The sequence below is a fragment of the Eimeria maxima genome, genomic scaffold, assembly GCF_000499605.1.
Source record: "Eimeria maxima Weybridge genomic scaffold, Emw_scaff17, whole genome shotgun sequence".
NCBI classification, from domain to species: Eukaryota; Apicomplexa; class Conoidasida; order Eucoccidiorida; family Eimeriidae; genus Eimeria; species Eimeria maxima.
Genome location: NW_013563582.1, coordinates 95,527 through 113,453, shown reverse-complemented (window position 1 = coordinate 113,453; position 17,927 = coordinate 95,527). Strand labels below are relative to the sequence as shown.

At 50.0% G+C, this 17,927-nt stretch overlaps 1 protein-coding gene across 1 annotated transcript; it reads left to right on the top strand.

The window, feature by feature from the left end:
- Positions 1–332: 332 nt before the first annotated feature.
- Positions 333–16,902, top strand: EMWEY_00003430 (hypothetical protein; the record flags this gene model as incomplete). Its single annotated transcript, XM_013477746.1, has 28 exons — positions 333–392; positions 486–558; positions 709–984; positions 1,130–1,288; positions 1,417–1,581; positions 1,737–2,273; positions 2,376–2,669; positions 2,771–3,016; positions 3,130–3,435; positions 3,560–3,892; positions 4,011–4,232; positions 4,359–4,933; positions 5,033–5,267; positions 5,426–5,836; positions 5,975–6,310; positions 6,476–6,886; positions 7,006–7,140; positions 7,276–7,635; positions 7,761–7,995; positions 8,335–8,668; positions 8,814–9,095; positions 9,245–9,511; positions 9,610–9,892; positions 10,014–10,415; positions 10,523–10,631; positions 10,724–11,233; positions 11,393–12,029; positions 12,232–16,902. 28 exons carry the CDS (start codon positions 333–335, stop codon positions 16,900–16,902), a joined length of 12,864 nt encoding a protein of 4,287 aa, XP_013333200.1.
- Positions 16,903–17,927: the final 1,025 nt, after the last annotated feature.

The following is a 17,927-nucleotide window of genomic DNA, read 5'->3' as shown; positions in this document are numbered from 1 at the left end:
CCCCCCGGCGCCTGCCGGCTTCCCCCCCCTCCCCCTTTCCCTCCCCTTTCCCCCCTAACCCCTGGCCATTCAAAACCAACTGTCGGTTTATGCATCCCTCTGCAATGCGGCTAGTACAAAGAGGCTACCGCCAGTCTATAGTAGCTAGTGGATTCAGATACAGCTTTGTTGGCCTACCCGTTCTTCATTGTTCCGACGCCGTCTGGAATCTGCGCCGCATAGAGTTTCGATTTCTAGTCCACCTCTGCTGCATTGCAGGCCCAATCGTCGAAACGCCGTTGCCGACAGTCCGTTGCAGACTCGGCCAGCCTTGCGCATTCGTAGTAGTGGGGATGAAACTGGCGGCGATGAGTCACGAAAAGGGACGTGTGGCATTTGTGAAGTCTTGCGGGGTGAGACAACGCACAGCATTTTTTCCCACAGTGGCGAAAAGAATATGGCGAGCTGAATAAATATTGTGTCGAAGACTTCCTGTGTAATTTCAGAGTTCAGAGGGTCCCGGCATTGGCATCGTGACAGAATACCCCAAAGAATACACTTCCTCCACCCTTGGAGGGGGTAAGGCATATCCATCACACCATCATAGGCGGAGCTCCTCGCGAGTACAATTGAAGCGTCACACCACTGCTGCTTCTTAAGTTAGCTCACGTGAATGTAGTACTAAATCCAGTCTAGCAGGTCACTGCTGGCGTTTGTGTCTGATTGCAGCGTGGGCTGGACAGTCAAGCTTTGCAGAGCTCAACTCACTGCAAACGAGACGCAGAAGCACTTCCATGGCAGGCAGGGGGAAGCAGCGGATACGTGAGGAGGACGGCGTGGTATCATGGTTACAACAGGATGATAAAGTTTTCTCAGTAGACAGCATGACTGTCATTTCCCCGCTGCCTGTGGACGACAGTCTGGCAATATGCTGGAACTCCTTGAGGACTCCCACAGACAGGCTGGAAGACTTTACCCTTGAAATTGGCAAGGCGTTGGGCTACGGTAAGCATCAGTGCGTAGTCCATCTTTTATATCGTGCATCTTAGAGTTGCCGTGTGCCTGACATACCAGGAATCGCCCTCAAGGCCATCTCTCCAAATCAACAACATCCACGATAATTAGCTTTTTGTTATCTGCCCCTTCACAGGAGTCAGCGAAGTGAATGCCTTCTGTACCTCTGGTTCTGTTTGTGGCATCGACGTCATCACAAAGGGCTCCCTCCTGGACGAAGACGTTTTGCTCATAAGAGCTTTCAAAGGCTTTTGTGGATATGAAGCTGCGGTTGCTCTGGAGCTCCCGGGAGAAGGTCGGACTTCCAACTGCGCAGAGAGTCGCATATGTGTGCAATTCTCGCTCTCGTCTAATTTCGCTTGCTAAGTATGTCACAATCTGATTGGGCTGTGCTGCATGGTTAGTATCCCGGGGTGTGTGCAGGAAAATTCAGCCATTTGAGCGAAACAACCTATGCGTTTTCCTCGCCGGTTGACCCCAAGGAGCCAGAGCTTGCAACTTACGAATTGTGCTGGTGTGACGAACACTCAACGCCTGACTGCAACGTGACCGACTTTGTCGAACACGTCGGTTCTTTGCAGATTCAGAGTAAGTCTTGAAGGTCCCTTACGCTGCTGCCGTCTCCATGGCATTTGTTTGTGCGCCTGGAATTGCTGACAGTTAAGCAAAGCATGCCCACAACAAAGTGTAGCAGGGCAGTTTTAGTGAACATGCCGTGTATGCTTTCTGTTAACTTTTCTCAGCCATGAAGCAACTGCAAGTGATTTGCATAAGGGACGCAAACGGAGAATGCAAAATAAGCCTTCCCGCGAGCATGGACAGGGATTCGCTCGTATATATCTCCAAGCTGACTAGCACTTCGCCTGCGTGTACCTCCCCTGTTTACCTATTACCGACAAACCTCGGAGTAGTCAATGGTGATGAGCTTGAGATAAGCGTTGCTGTCAGCTCCTTGGAAGCCGCAGGTCTTGTTGGCGTTTCCCTGGCCATTTGCTGGACCCAACATGGAAACATATCGACAGATAGCATTCCTTTGTGGAATAGTTCGTTCCTAGGCACCTTGGTCTTCATTGACCCTAAGGCCAGTGCAAATACCACGTATGTTGGCTTGCCACCGATCGTACGCGTCGACGTTCTTGGCTTGGCAGGGGAACAGAGTTCACAAGTCGACTTGCCGCTCCCTTTGCAGCAGCTCTATCTTAAGGACAAAGGAACTTGCGGGCCATCAGCATCAAGCGTTGCACTTTCACTAACTGTGAGATCAGTAGAGGCAGTGAAAGGTACGAAACCATATATTCACTCACCTATATACACGACTAGGGCGACGTGTGACTGTCCGATGGCTAGGTGAGAGCTCCCAGCTGACTTGTGCTGATACGCAGGAGGAACTGGACTTCAAATTACCTTTGGGACTATGGAGCTAATTCAGCTTGTTCTGCAGGAGGTAGAAACAAGCGTGCGTGAACTGTCTTTGTGCTGGTGTTACAACAACTCATCGTGCGCCAACTCAGAAGATTTTGACTTAGAACTTTCAAGGTTGCAGTTCCGGGCCCCTGCCTCAGGGGTGTCGCACGAATGTACTTACGACACTACCTGCCTCATGAGCATCAAGGATATCCCAGTGACCGAATTTGCGTCGTTCCTGCCGCAGCTCCTTATCCGGAGTGATTGTGCAGGTAAATCCCCGTAACCTCGTGAACGTCGCTGGGAAACTAGTAGCGTATGTGCAGCACTCATTCCCATCTTCCACTCCAGCGAGTAATGTGTTTTTTTCCAGACGACACGGCGGATGACGGTCTCCCAGACGGTGGCAGGATGTCACTCCGACTAACCGGAGCAAAGGCTGGTGGCGGGGACTCAAGTACTCCATTTGAAGATCACATGTATGGATTCACGTCTCTAGTGAGCCGCGAGCGGGCTTTAGCGGGCATGCAGCAGGTGCACAAGATGGTATGCTACTGTACGGACTCAACAACGTGCACACCGGATCGTCTGGTGAACATTGGACAGCTGACTATATCAGGTAAGGCTTTTGGGCAGGGCATGTCGGCGTTCCCCTTTCACCTAGGCTGGATCTCAAGGTTTTTGCCTAACTTACTCGTATGCTAGATTGATGGGTCTTGTGCTGTCTCGCAGACGTGTGGAATACTGAATTCCGTGTATCTTTAGTGCAGCGCATTGAGCTGCCGTTCACCGTCAGCAGCCCACTGAAGCAGCAAGACGCGGCGAGAAAGCTGAAGATAACACGAGGGGACAATTCGCTTCCATGTGTTGTGGACAAACAAGCCAACTTATGTTCAGTTAGCTTTCAGGACTTTCCGGCAGAAACCTTGTCGTCTCCTGATCCGGCCACTCTCCAATACTACGATTCAAGCCTCCCCCAAGATACTGCCGACACCCGCCCCGTTCCGTACGTGGCGATAGCCTCTCTAGTGCCTGCAGGTGTGTAACTTTCCATCCGCTGTGCGAACGATACTTTACCATGCGAGGCATGGAGACGCGTTCGCAGAGTAAAGATTCAGCCAGCAACCGTGTTGCAGCCTCTATGTTGTTGTCATATTACTAGGCCCATGGAAGATGGACTACACGTTTCTCTGTCTGGTCGGAGGGTTCTGCGAGGTCACAATCGATGTCGTGAATTGGCGAACCGAAGACAAAGTAGCCTTGTTGTCGCATTGTGGTAATGCTGGAACGGATGAAGTGGGCCTGAACCAGGCTTCAGAGAGTGTCGACGGCAGCTCAACGTCAGTTATGTTCCGATGGACCAACCGTTTGGAACTTTCAGCGAGCCAAATGGAAAGTGGCCTCGAGCTGTGCTGGAAGGCGGTGGAAGATGCAAAGCTGCCTGTTGACTCCGTCAGTGATTACTCAGCAAAGTTCGGCACTGTGTCGATTGCAGGTAATAGCCTTCTTTGCATCGCACGCCGGAGCCAATTTTTTCATATAAATCTTGGAAATGTATGCTTGCCGGACGACTAATCCATACCTACCTTGCTCGTCTACCCTTTGCTCCTCAGGTGTTTTCCCAAATCAAAACGCTTCTTGTTACGTCGGGCAGAAGTGCACAGTTCAACATCTTAAAGCCCAAAACCTTTCCGACGGCACAAGTGTCGCAGTGCTCGACGGGGGCTGCGGCGCCGATGGAATTGAGTGGAGCTTTGTTCCAAACGGTGGACTCATGGTCACAGACACTGTCGGCGAGAAGGAAATAACGGTTTCCTTTCCGGGAAGGTTGCCAGGTTAGCGCTTTTCCTTTATATTTCCACACACACAACCTGGGAAATGGTTTGCATCTTCGCCAGATAGCCCACCCAGTAGGTGATTTCTTCATCTGAAGTGGGTGCCAAGTTGAGTGTCTTGTGCAGTAATGGAAATCGGCTCGCTAGTGATGTGCGGCTGTAGTGAGCGCGAGTGCACTACTTTGCAAGACTATGGATGGCGCATAGGGGAGTTGTCGGTTAAAGGGCCAACTTCCCATGCACCCCACTTGGAGCTGTTTGCAACCTTGGACATTCGCCTGTCTTTGTCGGGGGATTTCGACGACATGTTCTACTTGCTTCTAAAGGAAGGGGATAGCTGCATTACGGGTCAAGCAGACGCATCCTGGAACTTGCACGGATTTTCACCAATTACCCATGGCCAGGCTGCTTGGGCGCCCTTTGACGAGGGTAAAGGCCCGCTTTCCGTGTGCATTTGTCATGATAAGGTGGCGGGCCTTTCGGATCCGTTCGGAAGCCCATCCGAGGTTCCAACCTACTGCGAAGATGCATCAAATTACGCCGTGAAAGTTGGCCAAGTCTTCGTTAACGGACCTGTCAAGCAAGATACCGAATTTACCTGTCGTTCAGGATCCATTTGCACAGTGACGCTGCGGTACATTGCAATGGACTCTGAGACAACCAGAGAACAATGGGCGAAGAGCCAAGTTTACTCGCAGAAAGTAAGTTGCCCGGACCATGAGAAAACGGTTATAGGATGTTCTACTGTACCAACTTGTCGTACCACCTGCTCCAACGTTATTAATTGAATTTTAATGCAGGAAGAATGCGGCGTTGCTGGAACAGTACTACTATCTGGGGGCTACTACATTAGCGACACTAGAGTCGGAGAACAAATCATATCAACGGACTCGAAATACCCCATTGTCTATGAGACGCGCGAATCTGCCTTTATGTTCCACGACGTTGTGGATCTCGGGGCAGGAACGCACAACTTGTGCTGGAGGCAAGACGGTGCCACCACGGGTGTGACGCTAGGAGCTTTCACCATTCAAGGTAGGAACCTTATATTCGTGGAGGGCTCTAGGACCGGCCCTCTCCCAGAATATGTAGATCTCCTTGTGACCCCTACCCGCATCCCAGCTGGAATAGAGGCGTCCGGTATTTACTATTTTGCTTGTTTTTGTGGTCCCTAACACTACTTCACATTGCAGGCCCTCTTCTACACCAATCTATTTTGCCAATTGTAGTTGGCAAGAAGTTCTCCGTTGAAGTACCTATGAACAGCATTATTGGTGATGAGGAGGCTGCAAAGTATCGTATTCGAGCCTATGCCTATAAAGGCAGCGACATTTTCAACAACTTTTCATGCAGGCAGCAAGCGGACGATTACTCTTCGCCCGCCGTACTCGGTTGTACACCGGCCACCGGACCTCCTACGGCCGTCAAGAACAGTGAGATTGGCAGCATCCTCATCTGGAATGACGTGTGCGTCATCGCCGATGAATTGAACAGTGCAGCTTTGGCAGGTGATAAGTATGCTGTGTGCTTCTGCGATGGAAACGTGCTGGGCTGCGACACTGCTGATCGGTTTCAAGTTCTCGTCCAAGCCTGGGAGTTGTCCGGTGAGCAACAGGGAAGATTATCCTTTGAATAGTATATAGTGTTGGCAATTACTGTACCTGATTACTGTATCTGTGCCCAGATGGGGCAGCTACAATGGAGCATGCTATTTTTCTTGTGAAGCGCTTTGCTTGTCGCAGGACCAAAACCGCTGCAGCAGGATGTTATCCCACGTTACCGAGCAGGCGTTCGATTCGATCTGAATATCGAAGGGGTCAACTTGAACGATGATCCAGTTATTATGCTTTCACCAGCTCTCGATCCTCTCACCAACAGCCGCTTCACTTGCCAAAGTGATGGGAAGCTGCAGATGCGCAGGTTTGTCGGCAGTGTCTCTGATGACCGGGCTCTGGCGGTGTTCGCCGATGTTTATGCTCCCTTTACGATATCTCAAGGACTTTTCTGCTGGTGCCCTGGAGGCGAATGCTTAGATGCAAGTGAATTTACTGTGCAACTCGGCCGTTTTGGCGTGGCAGGTACGTTTGGATGTGAAAGAGCCCTATGGAGTTCTACTTACCTGATTGTACTTCTTTTTTCACTTTGGTCTATCCCTGCCGAGACAAGTGCGTCAGTTTTCAAGCTCTTCTGCAGTTCATGCTGTTTCAGCATATTTTATTTAAGGTGTCTATTTACCGCTTCAGGTCCCACCTTCATTGCACCGCGTGTGGTGGTTGGCAGCTACTTTACCGTCCAGTTGATAGGTCCAAGTCTCAACACAGATGATGCTATCAGTATCCGAGGTCCGACGGATCTTTGCGGGGACCCTGGGACCCAGAATATGGATCCTGACCTTGTCATGAAGGAAACGAACCGCACTTTGAACAGTTTGGGAACAGTTGAGTCATTTTCTGTTTTAGAGGACAGCGCTTCAGGGGATACGGAAATGACCTGGACTTCATGGGGAATGCGCATTAAGACGACAGTCCAGGGATACATGAAAATATGCTACTGCCCGTCAACGGAACAGGACTGCGACTCGTCTGGAAGCAAGTTAGTGCTTGCTGGTTTACTAGAGACGCGTGGGCCCTCGAAAGAAGGCGTCGAGCTAATTGGTACGGCATTGCAGTCCGTTATGTATAGGCTGTAACACACCTTGAATCGCTCTTTTGGCTAGTCCTTCTTAATGCACAACTTGTCTTTAGCGCATCTGCTATTTTCGCCGCTCTCGCAGCTTCTGAAGAGTACGGCGAATACCTTATAGTCCGCGGTACTAACTTGTCAACTCGGAACCTCTTAAGGTATTTCCAGTATATACCTCGTGAAGACACTACGACTGCTGATCAAGAGGCCGAAATATGCTCAAATTGTGAGTATTTGCGAGGGTTCCTCAGAAAGGTGCTTTTTACCATGTCATAAAGGGCTTTGTATTAGGAAGTGAACTTCCGTGACGTTCTGCTGAGTGACTATTTTGCTTTCTAGCACTGGCTGTTCATGTTTGCAGCCATCGATGTGAGCGGAGGGGTGACGACGTTTCCTGATGCTGTAAACGCAGCAGGCACGGAGCAGTATTTCTCAGTGACAGTTTCTGTGGGAAAGCAATACGCAGCGTGCTGGTCGTTTGGAGATGCCGTCGCATCGAGAGCAACATCTATCTCACGGTCTAAAGTAGCTCCAAGCTTCATATCGGCTGATGACCTTATCAGCGTTAGGAGAAGCCTAATAGAAACAGATAATTCCTCTCTTACTGAGGTACCCGCCTCTGATCAGCCTGATCAGTTTGTAATTTCGTCATCAGACGACCGTACCTCCCTTGATCCGGAATCCAGGAAGTGGTTTTTTATATCGCTCTTTTCCCAGACAGGTCGGCTTCTCCAGCAGATGCCATAGCCCACTCACTAACCATTGAAGGAGTGCTTCTGTGCCCCCCGACATTTTAATCCGATTTGCGAAGCGTATTTTGGTTCCGCTGTTGTATTTTGGCCCAAGTGGATATGTTCTTATCCACTGGCTCAGGCTTCCAACAAGGCGTCCATAACGTGGTTATGGGGCACGAAGACACCGTTGTCATTAGTGGAGTTATAAACGCAACTGATACATACGAGGTGGCACTTGGACTTAATCGGGATATGAGCGAATGCTCCGAAATAGTCAGTAGGATTAAGCTCCAAAGCGACATAAGCGTCACTCCAGTTTCTGTCTCCGAAAGCCGAATGGTTCTTCAGTAAGTCCGAGCCTGCATGGCTCTTCTGAATGTGCCGGCATGAAGCGGTCTTTGGAAATTTCAGTAGTTTGCCCAACGTATCAGTTTTGGGCATTGGCTAATGTTCTCTCTCACTTAGGTGCAGTTGTAGGCTAACACGAACCCAATAAAGTTTCTCTAGAGAGATTTTGCTTGTCGTTGTGTATTGACAATTAATTCTAGCATTCCCTTGCCTATGTCAGGCCGGCTGTGTCACTGCTGGGGTTCGCCTTGCACCTCTCGCGGTGTTCGAGAGGTGCAGGTGCCGTGCATACTAAGCTGCACGCATATTCCTGTTCATTGTGCTTGATGGCTATGCAGGATGGGTGCCGCACAGGAGCAGGGGTGGCACAAAATCTGCATTGAGAATAAAACTGCCTCTTTGGTCTTTGATGCGGGGACGGTAGAAGTCACTTCCTACTTTCAGAAGTCAGGGATGGATATGTATGATACACAGAGGACATTTGTACTGCCCTGCCTCACAGGAACGAGAAATTCGCTCAAGCAACAGGTGCGGAAATTCCCGCAGGTTTGGCTGCCAGATGGTACAGGCCTGTGGACCGCCAAGGTGGTCGTTGGCGTGCCGCGAACGAAGAAGGAGTACTCAACACTCCAGGTTAATTCGTCACCAAAGGAAAACTTTGTGGAATTTCCGGTAAGAACAAAATCACGTTTGCGGTAGATGTTTATGAGGTGTGATGCCGATTCAGCTCGGGCTCCCGAGTACTTGTGAAATTCTGCCGCTATTGACCTAAAGCTGGAGGTTGCTCTCGTTGTGTGTTGCCCATTTGCGTGCCTAGCAACTACGCAACGTACTGGCGTGTGACACGACGAAGGATCAGGCGATCCTTGTGTTAGGAGCTACCCACATGTTGGTTCTCTACCCCGACACTGAGGAACGCAGCCCGGATTTAATTAACCACGGCGTGCCGTATCCGGCTGATGTGGCTCATGCGGGCGACCAAGTCTTCATAACCAGTTTTGATAGTCACTTGATAACCTCCTTTAATTTGAAGGATCCATCTAAAGTCGTTTTCTACGAACCGAAAAATCCGACACTGCTATCTGCGGGGGGCATTCAGGTCAGGATTCTATTCAGAACTGTTCAGATTCCCTGTGCATTCGTATAGCTGCTGTGCTCCAGAAGCTGTTTTCGTGTACCCACATGTATGCAGTGGCATTTACCTGATATTCACCTGTTGAATGCTCCTTCTTTCTTCTTCCTTCTCAGGCAATCGCAAACATTGATGGCAAGGAGACTTCCATATTCATCGCAGATACTGTCGGAGGAATAATTGGCCGGTTGAAGATTTTACCAGATGACCTGAATAAAACTGCACACGGTGGAAAGATTACTAGGGAGTGGACCGCAGTTTTCGGCAAGCAGAAGTCTGATTTCCGTAATACAGAGGGTGTCAACCGCCCATTTTGCCTCGCTGAGTTTGTAACCCCGTATTCGACCCAAGAGAACATGAATTCTCTGCTCGTTGTGGGAGAGGTGAGATAGAGACGGATTCATACCTTGTACAGCCCTTCGCAAATGAATACAAACTGAACGGCAATGCGACTTCTGTTGTGTCATTTTCGCTTCCGCAGCTTATCTCTGATCGCATCACTTTCCTCAGTATAGATAACATGGGCATTTCCTTTTACAGACAGATCACCTTGGGAGTGACGAAATTTATAACCGGCCTTCGTATCATTGATGAAGTATTGCTCCTCACATCTAAGCAGTGGTCCGTAGAACAAGAGCTTGGCCGGGCTGAAGTTGCATATATCACGCTGAGCCAGCTGATAGACAACGTGTACTTTACTTACCCGGACTTCAGCAAGAAGCTCCAGGCTGGTCTTCGGTATCGTTTCTTGCCCTTAGTTACAGGTGCGTCGATGTGTCTTATGGATCTTGCTCAACTATTTTTCGTGAAGTCGCGACGTCTGTGGTTTCATTCGTTGTCAGAAGCACCGTCTGTCTAGGGAATTTTTGGTTCGCTTTAATTCAGGACAGGAGATCCAGTTTTTCAAGGAGGATGCAGAGGCGGGTGACCCCCTGCAGTCTATAGGGTTTACCCTTGACTCGAAAACTGGGGAAATCCAGGGCACGCTTACAGCAACTGTGACTTCAAGGGTGGTGATTGTAGGTGGTGACTTGCTAGGATCCTACACATGGTCATTTGAATTCGAAGCAGGATGCCAATCTGGAGAGTATTTTAATGAAACCTCAAACAAGTGCGAACCATGTCCGTTAGGGACGTTTCGTGATGAAGAAACTGAACTTCAGCGTTGCCAGGACCATAAGGCCTTCAGCACGACTTTGCAGACTGGCTCGACTAATTTATCGCAGTGCACCTGCATCGAAGGCTACGAAATCGGGCTTCTAGGATATTGCCAGCCCTGCCCAGCAGGTGAGTTTTTCACCTGCACTTAAGAACGTGCGAGACAGGGGAGCGATATTCTTAACTGTTTTTTCCTCCTTGTGGGCGGCATGGCATCCGTGTTTGCTTTTTCATAGGAACATACAAAGCCATAGCAGCAGACGCGAAATGCACAGGGAGATGCCCTCAGCATATGTACAGTGGGAAGACGGGCGCTGCAAGCTTGGAAGACCTTAATTGCCAGTGGTGAGGAGATTCTCTGTTTTCCCTGCACCGAAAAGCTAGGGCAGCTGTATCTGTTCCATGGTTGTATGCTCCTTGCTGCGTCCGTTTTGCAGCGAACCTGGATTTTACTTGACGGAAAACGGATGTGAAAGCTGTCAGGTCGGGACTTACTGTGAAGGGGATTTGTCTCCACCTGTCCAGTGTCCTGCATTTCAAACTACATCATCTTCCGCGAGTTCCAAGTTTAGCGACTGCGTTTGCATAGCAGGGTACTACCGAGACGGCGATGAGTGTGTTCCCTGTGACGTTCTGACGTACAAGCCACTCATTGGGGACCAAGGTTGCACACAGTGTCCGCAACCTGCTCTTAGTGTTGTGGCGAGCAGCGAGCTCCTTGCAACATCAGCACCAGGCACATCAATGTTTTCAAGCAGGCGAGGCTCCACTCAACAGTCAGAATGCGAAGTGTGTGCCAGCGGATATTATTTTGACGCGGTGTCAATGGGTGGCTGCGTACCATGCAAGGAGGACTTCTACTGTCCAGGTTTCCAGCTGGGCATGATTGCCTGCCAAAATCTTTCTATAACAGCTGGGGTCGGGGCCGAGAGTGTATTTCAGTGCAAGTATGTGGCAAGAATTAACACTGCATGATGACGACCTTAGACTCTCCAACTTTATGATAGTATGGAACGGGTTGAGTTAGAGGCTTCCATTTCTTTTTCGTTCCTATAGTTGCAGTCTGGATGAGTTATTGTTGCCATGACTTTATGTGTGCCCGTCAGGTGCCCGAAGGGCTATGGTAAAGTTGCCAGCAGGAATCCTCTGGATCTGAGTCTAGCGTGCACGCCGTGTCCTGTCAACTACTTCCAGCACATGGACGGTGCAGAGGTCGAATGCTTGCCTTGCCCCTCGAATTCCATGACAAAATCTACGAAATCTTCGAGCATAACGAGTTGCGTTGCGCTTCCTGGATACGGTGCTCTGGAGAACTTGCAAGCGCTATCCAACCGGGTGGAGGGGAGCGACACGGATGACTCTAGCAAGAACACGTTTCTGGAGGCTACTGAGCTTGCCAAGGATGTGGAAAAGGCTTACGAATCTCTTTATGCAGAAGACTTGCTTGCCATAAACGTGTTTTGCAAGGAAGATGTCAGCGCTGTTCGAGAATATGATATGGCGGAATTCGTCACTATGCAGTATGCGCTGTCTTTTGCAGAATGTCAAGCTGCTTGCTTAAAGAATGTCTACTGTACCAGTTTTTCCTTTTCTAAGGAGGGCAGATTCCCAACACACACCAACAGCGTTATGAACTACACCGGCATTTACTTCTACTCCTACTGGCCCTGCCATCTGTACATGTTCGGATCGGCCGCAGCCGCAGATGTCGAAACTTGGAATGACACATGGGATGGAAGTGATGTAAGTCGAAAGTTTATAATGTTCCGGAGCGGAGCGCTTGATTTGTGCTAATACCATTAGTACGCCTATCATTGATATGCATATGCTGCCACTCTTGTATCTGCAAGAGCTTCAGGGACCTGGTAACCCTTGCCAACTGAACATATTCTTGTGGGCACAATGAGGGTGCTTGCTTGGCCATTGGATGTCTCTGCGCCTGTAGGTAGAGCCAGGAAAGGGAGTGGCGTGTGTCGTGGGCCGGGTGAAGGACGAGCTTACCTGGCAGAGGTTCCGCTACGTGGAGTGCCCACAGAATGCATATTGTCCGGGAGACAAGGATGCCAGCATCTTTGAGTGCCAGGATTACGCTGTGACCCTCAGCACGGGGGCCTATTCTCGAGAGCACTGTCTATGTGTCCCCGGCCGAGAACCCGTGGGCCATATGTGCGAACAGTGCAAACTGGGCTTCTACAAGAATGCCACAGAAAACATTGCGTGCACGGAGTGCCCACAGTTTTTCACTACCAGCATCACCGCGAGTACAAGTGCATACGAGTGCACTTGCCAAGCTGGGATGTATATGGCGCTTCCCGGCACCACAGGGGATGTAGAACAGGCGATACAAAAGGAAGAACCGGAACAAGCAGAACAAATCGGGCATGCGGAGGACCTTGTTGAAACTGTAGAGACTCCTCCACCAGCTGAATTAGAACCGGCAGCTCTTGAAACCATCGTCAATGCCAGATCGATTCGTGAACTAGGCAGGCACGGAGAAATTGAGCCAATGTCTCCCGGCGGGGTATCGATGTTACAACTGCGGCAACTGCCTTGGCTGGAAGAAGAAACTCGAGAACAGCTGGAAAAGGTAGTAGAATTAGGTACCTGTGTGCCTTGCCACACGGGGATGTTCTGTCCGGGCCATTGGAAAGATCCACCCACAAATTCTACTCATATGCCCCCACAGCAGTGTATTGAGGGGTCAAGCGTCCCACAGTCTACTGTAAATGCAGATTCTGTGGAGAAGTGCCTGTGTCTCGCGGGATATGCCTACGGGCGGTCGTCGGACGCCGCCGTAACATCGGATTCGTACTTTACTTGCAGCAAGTGCCCACCTGGCACATACAAGGAATTACAAGAAAACTCGCCATGCTCAGGTCGCTGTATGAAGGATGCCGAGACGTATCCTGGCGCAGTGAGCAAGAGCCAGTGCTTTTGCCAGGTGGGGCGCTACGCAGTGGAGACGGATGACTCTGAGGGCATGTTCAGTTGTGTTGAATGTATTACTGGGGGTGTTTGTGTTGGTGGTTTCAAGCAAAGTGTTATCAAGGCAATTGAGGAAAACCCTAGCTATACGAATATTACCATTGCGGATCATACAACCCCGTACCCACAAAAGGGATGGTTTGCCACTTTCAAGACTAAAGCCGATGAACCGTGGAGACCTAATTGGTTGCCTTTCACAGTGGATTCTTCGGATGGAACTTCTGGTGCTCTCGACGTAGGTACTGCTGCTGACGAGAACGGTGGCACCGCCTTCGTCCAAACCACGCAGTATGATCGGGTTCCCGACATTCACCCATGCCCTGTAGACTATAGATGCCATGGTGGTCCGTCAAATGCTTGTGCCGAAGGAGGGTCTGGATACCTCTGTAGCACATGTGAGAAGGGTTACGACATCTCTAGCCATGGAGGTGTATGTACGAAGTGCCAGCCAATATGGTTTGAAGTCGTTTACCTCATTGCGTCGAGGCTTGTACTGTGCGTAATCGCTTGGCTCATAGCTGCAGTCAGTTGCCTTGCCGTGCGAAATCCTGCATGTATCCATCCAATATTGATCCGGATCTGGTTGTCTAACTTGTTTGTGTTCTTTCTTTTCGGCTTCTTCCCTGAAAATAGTGTCTCTGCTTTAGTGGAGTGGGCTCCGATGTATAGGGCTGTTTTTACGTATCCAATATTTATATTTACAAAATACCCCAAGGTGTTCTGCATTCTCGACCAGTTGGGTTTCCCGCTGGACTTCAAAAAATGTTGGTTTCTTCAGAGGTTTGCCCAAATGCTTGTGCCGATTCTAGATGTGTGCATTACTACGGTGATTTGTGGAATAGCGCTAATGCTCTACAAGCTGTACAGGCACTCCAAGATCCAGAGAGTTTCGCTGGTGCTGCGTCATGCCCAAGAAGTCCATGCAGGTGACATTTGGGCGATGCGCACTGTGGAGAAGATCCAAGACATGCGGTGCCTTGGATTGTTTCATTACATATCTCCTGCGGGGGCGACTCGCTCACAGAAGATCCTCCGTTTCTTTGGTGACCTAGTTCCAGCATTCATGGTTATCTGGTTTTGGAACTTGCCATTCCTTGTTATCGAGTGCACTCAGCTTCTGGGATGCGTTTCCATATCATACAAGGATGAACCGGCCATGTACTTCTTGACAGCCCTTCCCGAACAAGAATGCTCTTTCAGGGAGCCATGGTTCGTGGCCGGGGCCATCCTTGGAAGTAGCGGCATTTTGGTCTGGGGTATTGGCAGCGTCATCGTCTTTTGCGTATGGATGCTCTACACCGACAACGCCGACAAGTTGGAGGCAAGGTTTCGTTATGGCTTCCTTTCCAATGGTTATGAATTTCAATACCGAGCATGGGAGATGTTCCTAATGGCGCGAAAGCTAGCATGTGCCTGCTTGCTAACATTGCAACTCCACATGAGCGCATCAGGGACCCAGGAGGTTTTCCGGAACTCAGTCAACCTCCTAATTGTTACCATGTGTTTAATCATCCAGTTATTGATTGAACCGTACGACAGACGGAGCCACAATCTAACAAATAGGGTGGAATTTATGGGCCTGCTAACCAATGTCATTAACTGTATCATTATTCAAGGAAGCTTTTCCTTCCCAATTTTCAGTTGGCTAGGGCCGCTGCCGATTGTCCTGTGTGGGCTGTTTCATTTGTACGTTTTATGGAACCTATTCGTAGAGGCGGGGAGAATGGTGCTCATGCGCCCACACCTGGCAAGACTCCCCTCTCCTTGGCGGTACTTCAACCTTGTGACGCGTTCGCTCGCTAGATTATATACTCGAGGACATGCCAAGGTATACTACAACTATATCACTAATGAGATGGTGCTTGAGGCGGCAACCAAGTCGAGGGTGTTCCACATTCGCAGGATGATTCAGCGGAAGAAGAAACTGACGGATTACAGAAAGATCAACTACGAAAACAGGACGTATTTTGTCTCAGCCCTCACCGATTCTCTCTCTAGGCTGGTCATTTCCTGGTGCCAGTTTACTATTCCTGGTGACTGGTTGGATTTTACCATTCGCTATGCATTCTGCTACTGCTTCTGGATGAGACATCGCGCCTCCAGCAACCGGGAACCACTCGATTTGGAAGAATTCGATTCAATGAGACCTTCACTTTTTAACGAGTGTTACGTTGAGGATGATGATGGAGAGGATGACGGTGCCCTAGATCCAGAAACTCAATGCAACGAAGTAGAAGAGGAATTTTTAGATATGCTGGTTGACGACGACGTTTATGATGATAGCCCGATCACTCTCATGGAGCTGTACGTAGCAGTGCAGTCCATGCGTTACATTCCTAAAATGCAGCTTCGCCGGCTTCACGCGTGGTACCGCGAGAGGATGGCAGCGGCTAGCAGCTCGGACATGCCGGCATTGCGCAAAGAAAACGAAGAACTTGAGGCAGAGCTACAGCAATTGAGTGAGGTGCTGCGCAACCGTTTTGCCTCGCCAGCAGGAGGCAACGTCTCATTCAACATCCTGGATTTCTTCTTTGCGGTAGAAATCTTACACGAGGCGGAGGCAGAGAACTCTCGTATCAGGAAGGACATCGACAAGGAAATCGCCAGTATCATGAATGCCCGTGCAGCCCGCTCCGTGGCAGAACGGGTTCAGATGGAACTAGAAAAGACGGACGGAGAAGAGCTTGAGGATATCCTGAGATCGTTCGACGAGGCGGCGGAGAGGCAGACGGAGGCGAAGGCTCGAATGGAGTACCTGGAGTCTGCCATTGAGGACAGCCAGCGGAAAGTTAAAACGCGTAGGAAACCACTTAAGGAGCTTTCGAAGAGTCGTGTGATAGTAGGGTCAAGACGCATCAGTTTAGCAGAGGAGAGGAAACGTATTCTTCGCCCAAGCTTCTCCAATCTTGATGCAGCCGGCGGTAAGCCTAGCCGCAAGTCACTATCACCAGTGGGACCCCAGAAATCCACTGCTACCTACGGCCGCACCATTTCGCCAGTTGGTTTTGATACCGACAGAGGCTCAGGTGACGGATCAGGGCGAAGGCGTATTAGTGTAGGTATAGGGTCTGCGGGAAGTGACGGGGCCGAAAATGGCGCACAAGGAAAATCAAGGCGCATCTCCCTGTCTCCCGTGCCCAGCGATGCATCTGGAGAAGCAAGGCGGCTAGGGACGCGCACATTACTATCCCACAGCAGTTTCAGTTCCGATAGTGTTGGCAGCCCCTCTAACAACCGGAGAACCGTCAGAGGAGCTTCTCTTTTGGGATTACCCGATAGTCCCTCTTCGACTGACGATGCGGAAAGACCAGCTAAGAGGACTGCCAGAATTGCTTCTCCACTCGCACCCACAGCATCGGCAGAGGGACCGGCAGGTTTGGAGCAGCAAGGGTCACGCCGCAGAGTAATGCGTGTTGGAAGTGCGACTTCCTCAGAATCAACTCAAACAGGGACGAATGTGGAGCCAACTGAGGCGGCACCAAAGAGAGCAATCAGAGCACCACGGCGAACCGACGAGGAGCAGCTAGGAGATTCTCAACCACCAGAATCATCCAAAGCCTCTCCACCAGGTGTAAAGCGGTCAATTGGGCTCTTTAAGCGGCCCCCCGAGCCTAAAAAAGACAAACAGTGAATTCTGAACCACTATAATGTAACTGGGGGAAATCTGCACGCCTGAATGCTGCAGATTGGCTTGTTCGAGGTCTTGCGATTTGGGGATGTTCAATCGCTTAGCGGCAAATACTACTGTGCTTCCCGCTGGGCAAAGTGGAACCTGTTTCCAGCAGACTTTTAAGCTTCTTGTGCAAACTTTTGTCATTCGTAAACTGCGGAAGGGGTCGCTTCAACGTGACCTCCTATAACATACAGTATTCCGGCTTCTCACCTCCTTTCCCGTAACCATGGCAACCTTAGTCAGGCCTTCTTAGAGAGAAAACCCATGGCTAGGTCCTTCGAGTACCTTCCAGTCCCCTCGGAAACTTGTTGGTACTGCCACCTCCTGGCAGTGTGTATTTTAGGCTTCTTACGATTTAAGCATAGTCTGGCTACGATACTAAGGTACTGCCACCTGCTGCCAGTGGCGTTGTAGCTCGCTTTCGATTCCGTTTAGGGGAGCTACTCGAACAAATAGCCCACTGGCGCACTTGCTTAGTTAGCTGGTTAGGTAGGTAGCGTTGCTCATCTAAGCAATTTTACCAAGCAAAGGATCGAGAAAAAGTCGCAGTGGCGTGCTTTACCACAATCTGTAGCAACATGAAACTAGACTTACCCAACAGCTGCTGAAGAGGGTTATATTTTTGCCGGATATCGAACGAGAGGCAGACCAGGTGCTGCTTCTGACTAAAAGCAAACCAAGTGATTCCTTGGCGTGCTTTTGCAAAAGTAGCTCGAGTCGGCGATCAACGTGGCATCCGCCGACGATGAACTGCCAATCCTGCGATGTAGCAACGGACGGGGTCATCTACAGTGAAAAAAAACGGCCATGATTTCACTTCCCTTCTAGCGTTACATAATGGCCTCTTTCTCTTTGCCTTATGCAAGTTGCAATAATGCAGTTATTCTCAATAGGTTCCTGGAAGTGACTATAATGCAACATACGTACGACGTTTCTAGTGGTGTGTTACACACAGCTTCACCCTTTGCTTGCTTTATAACATC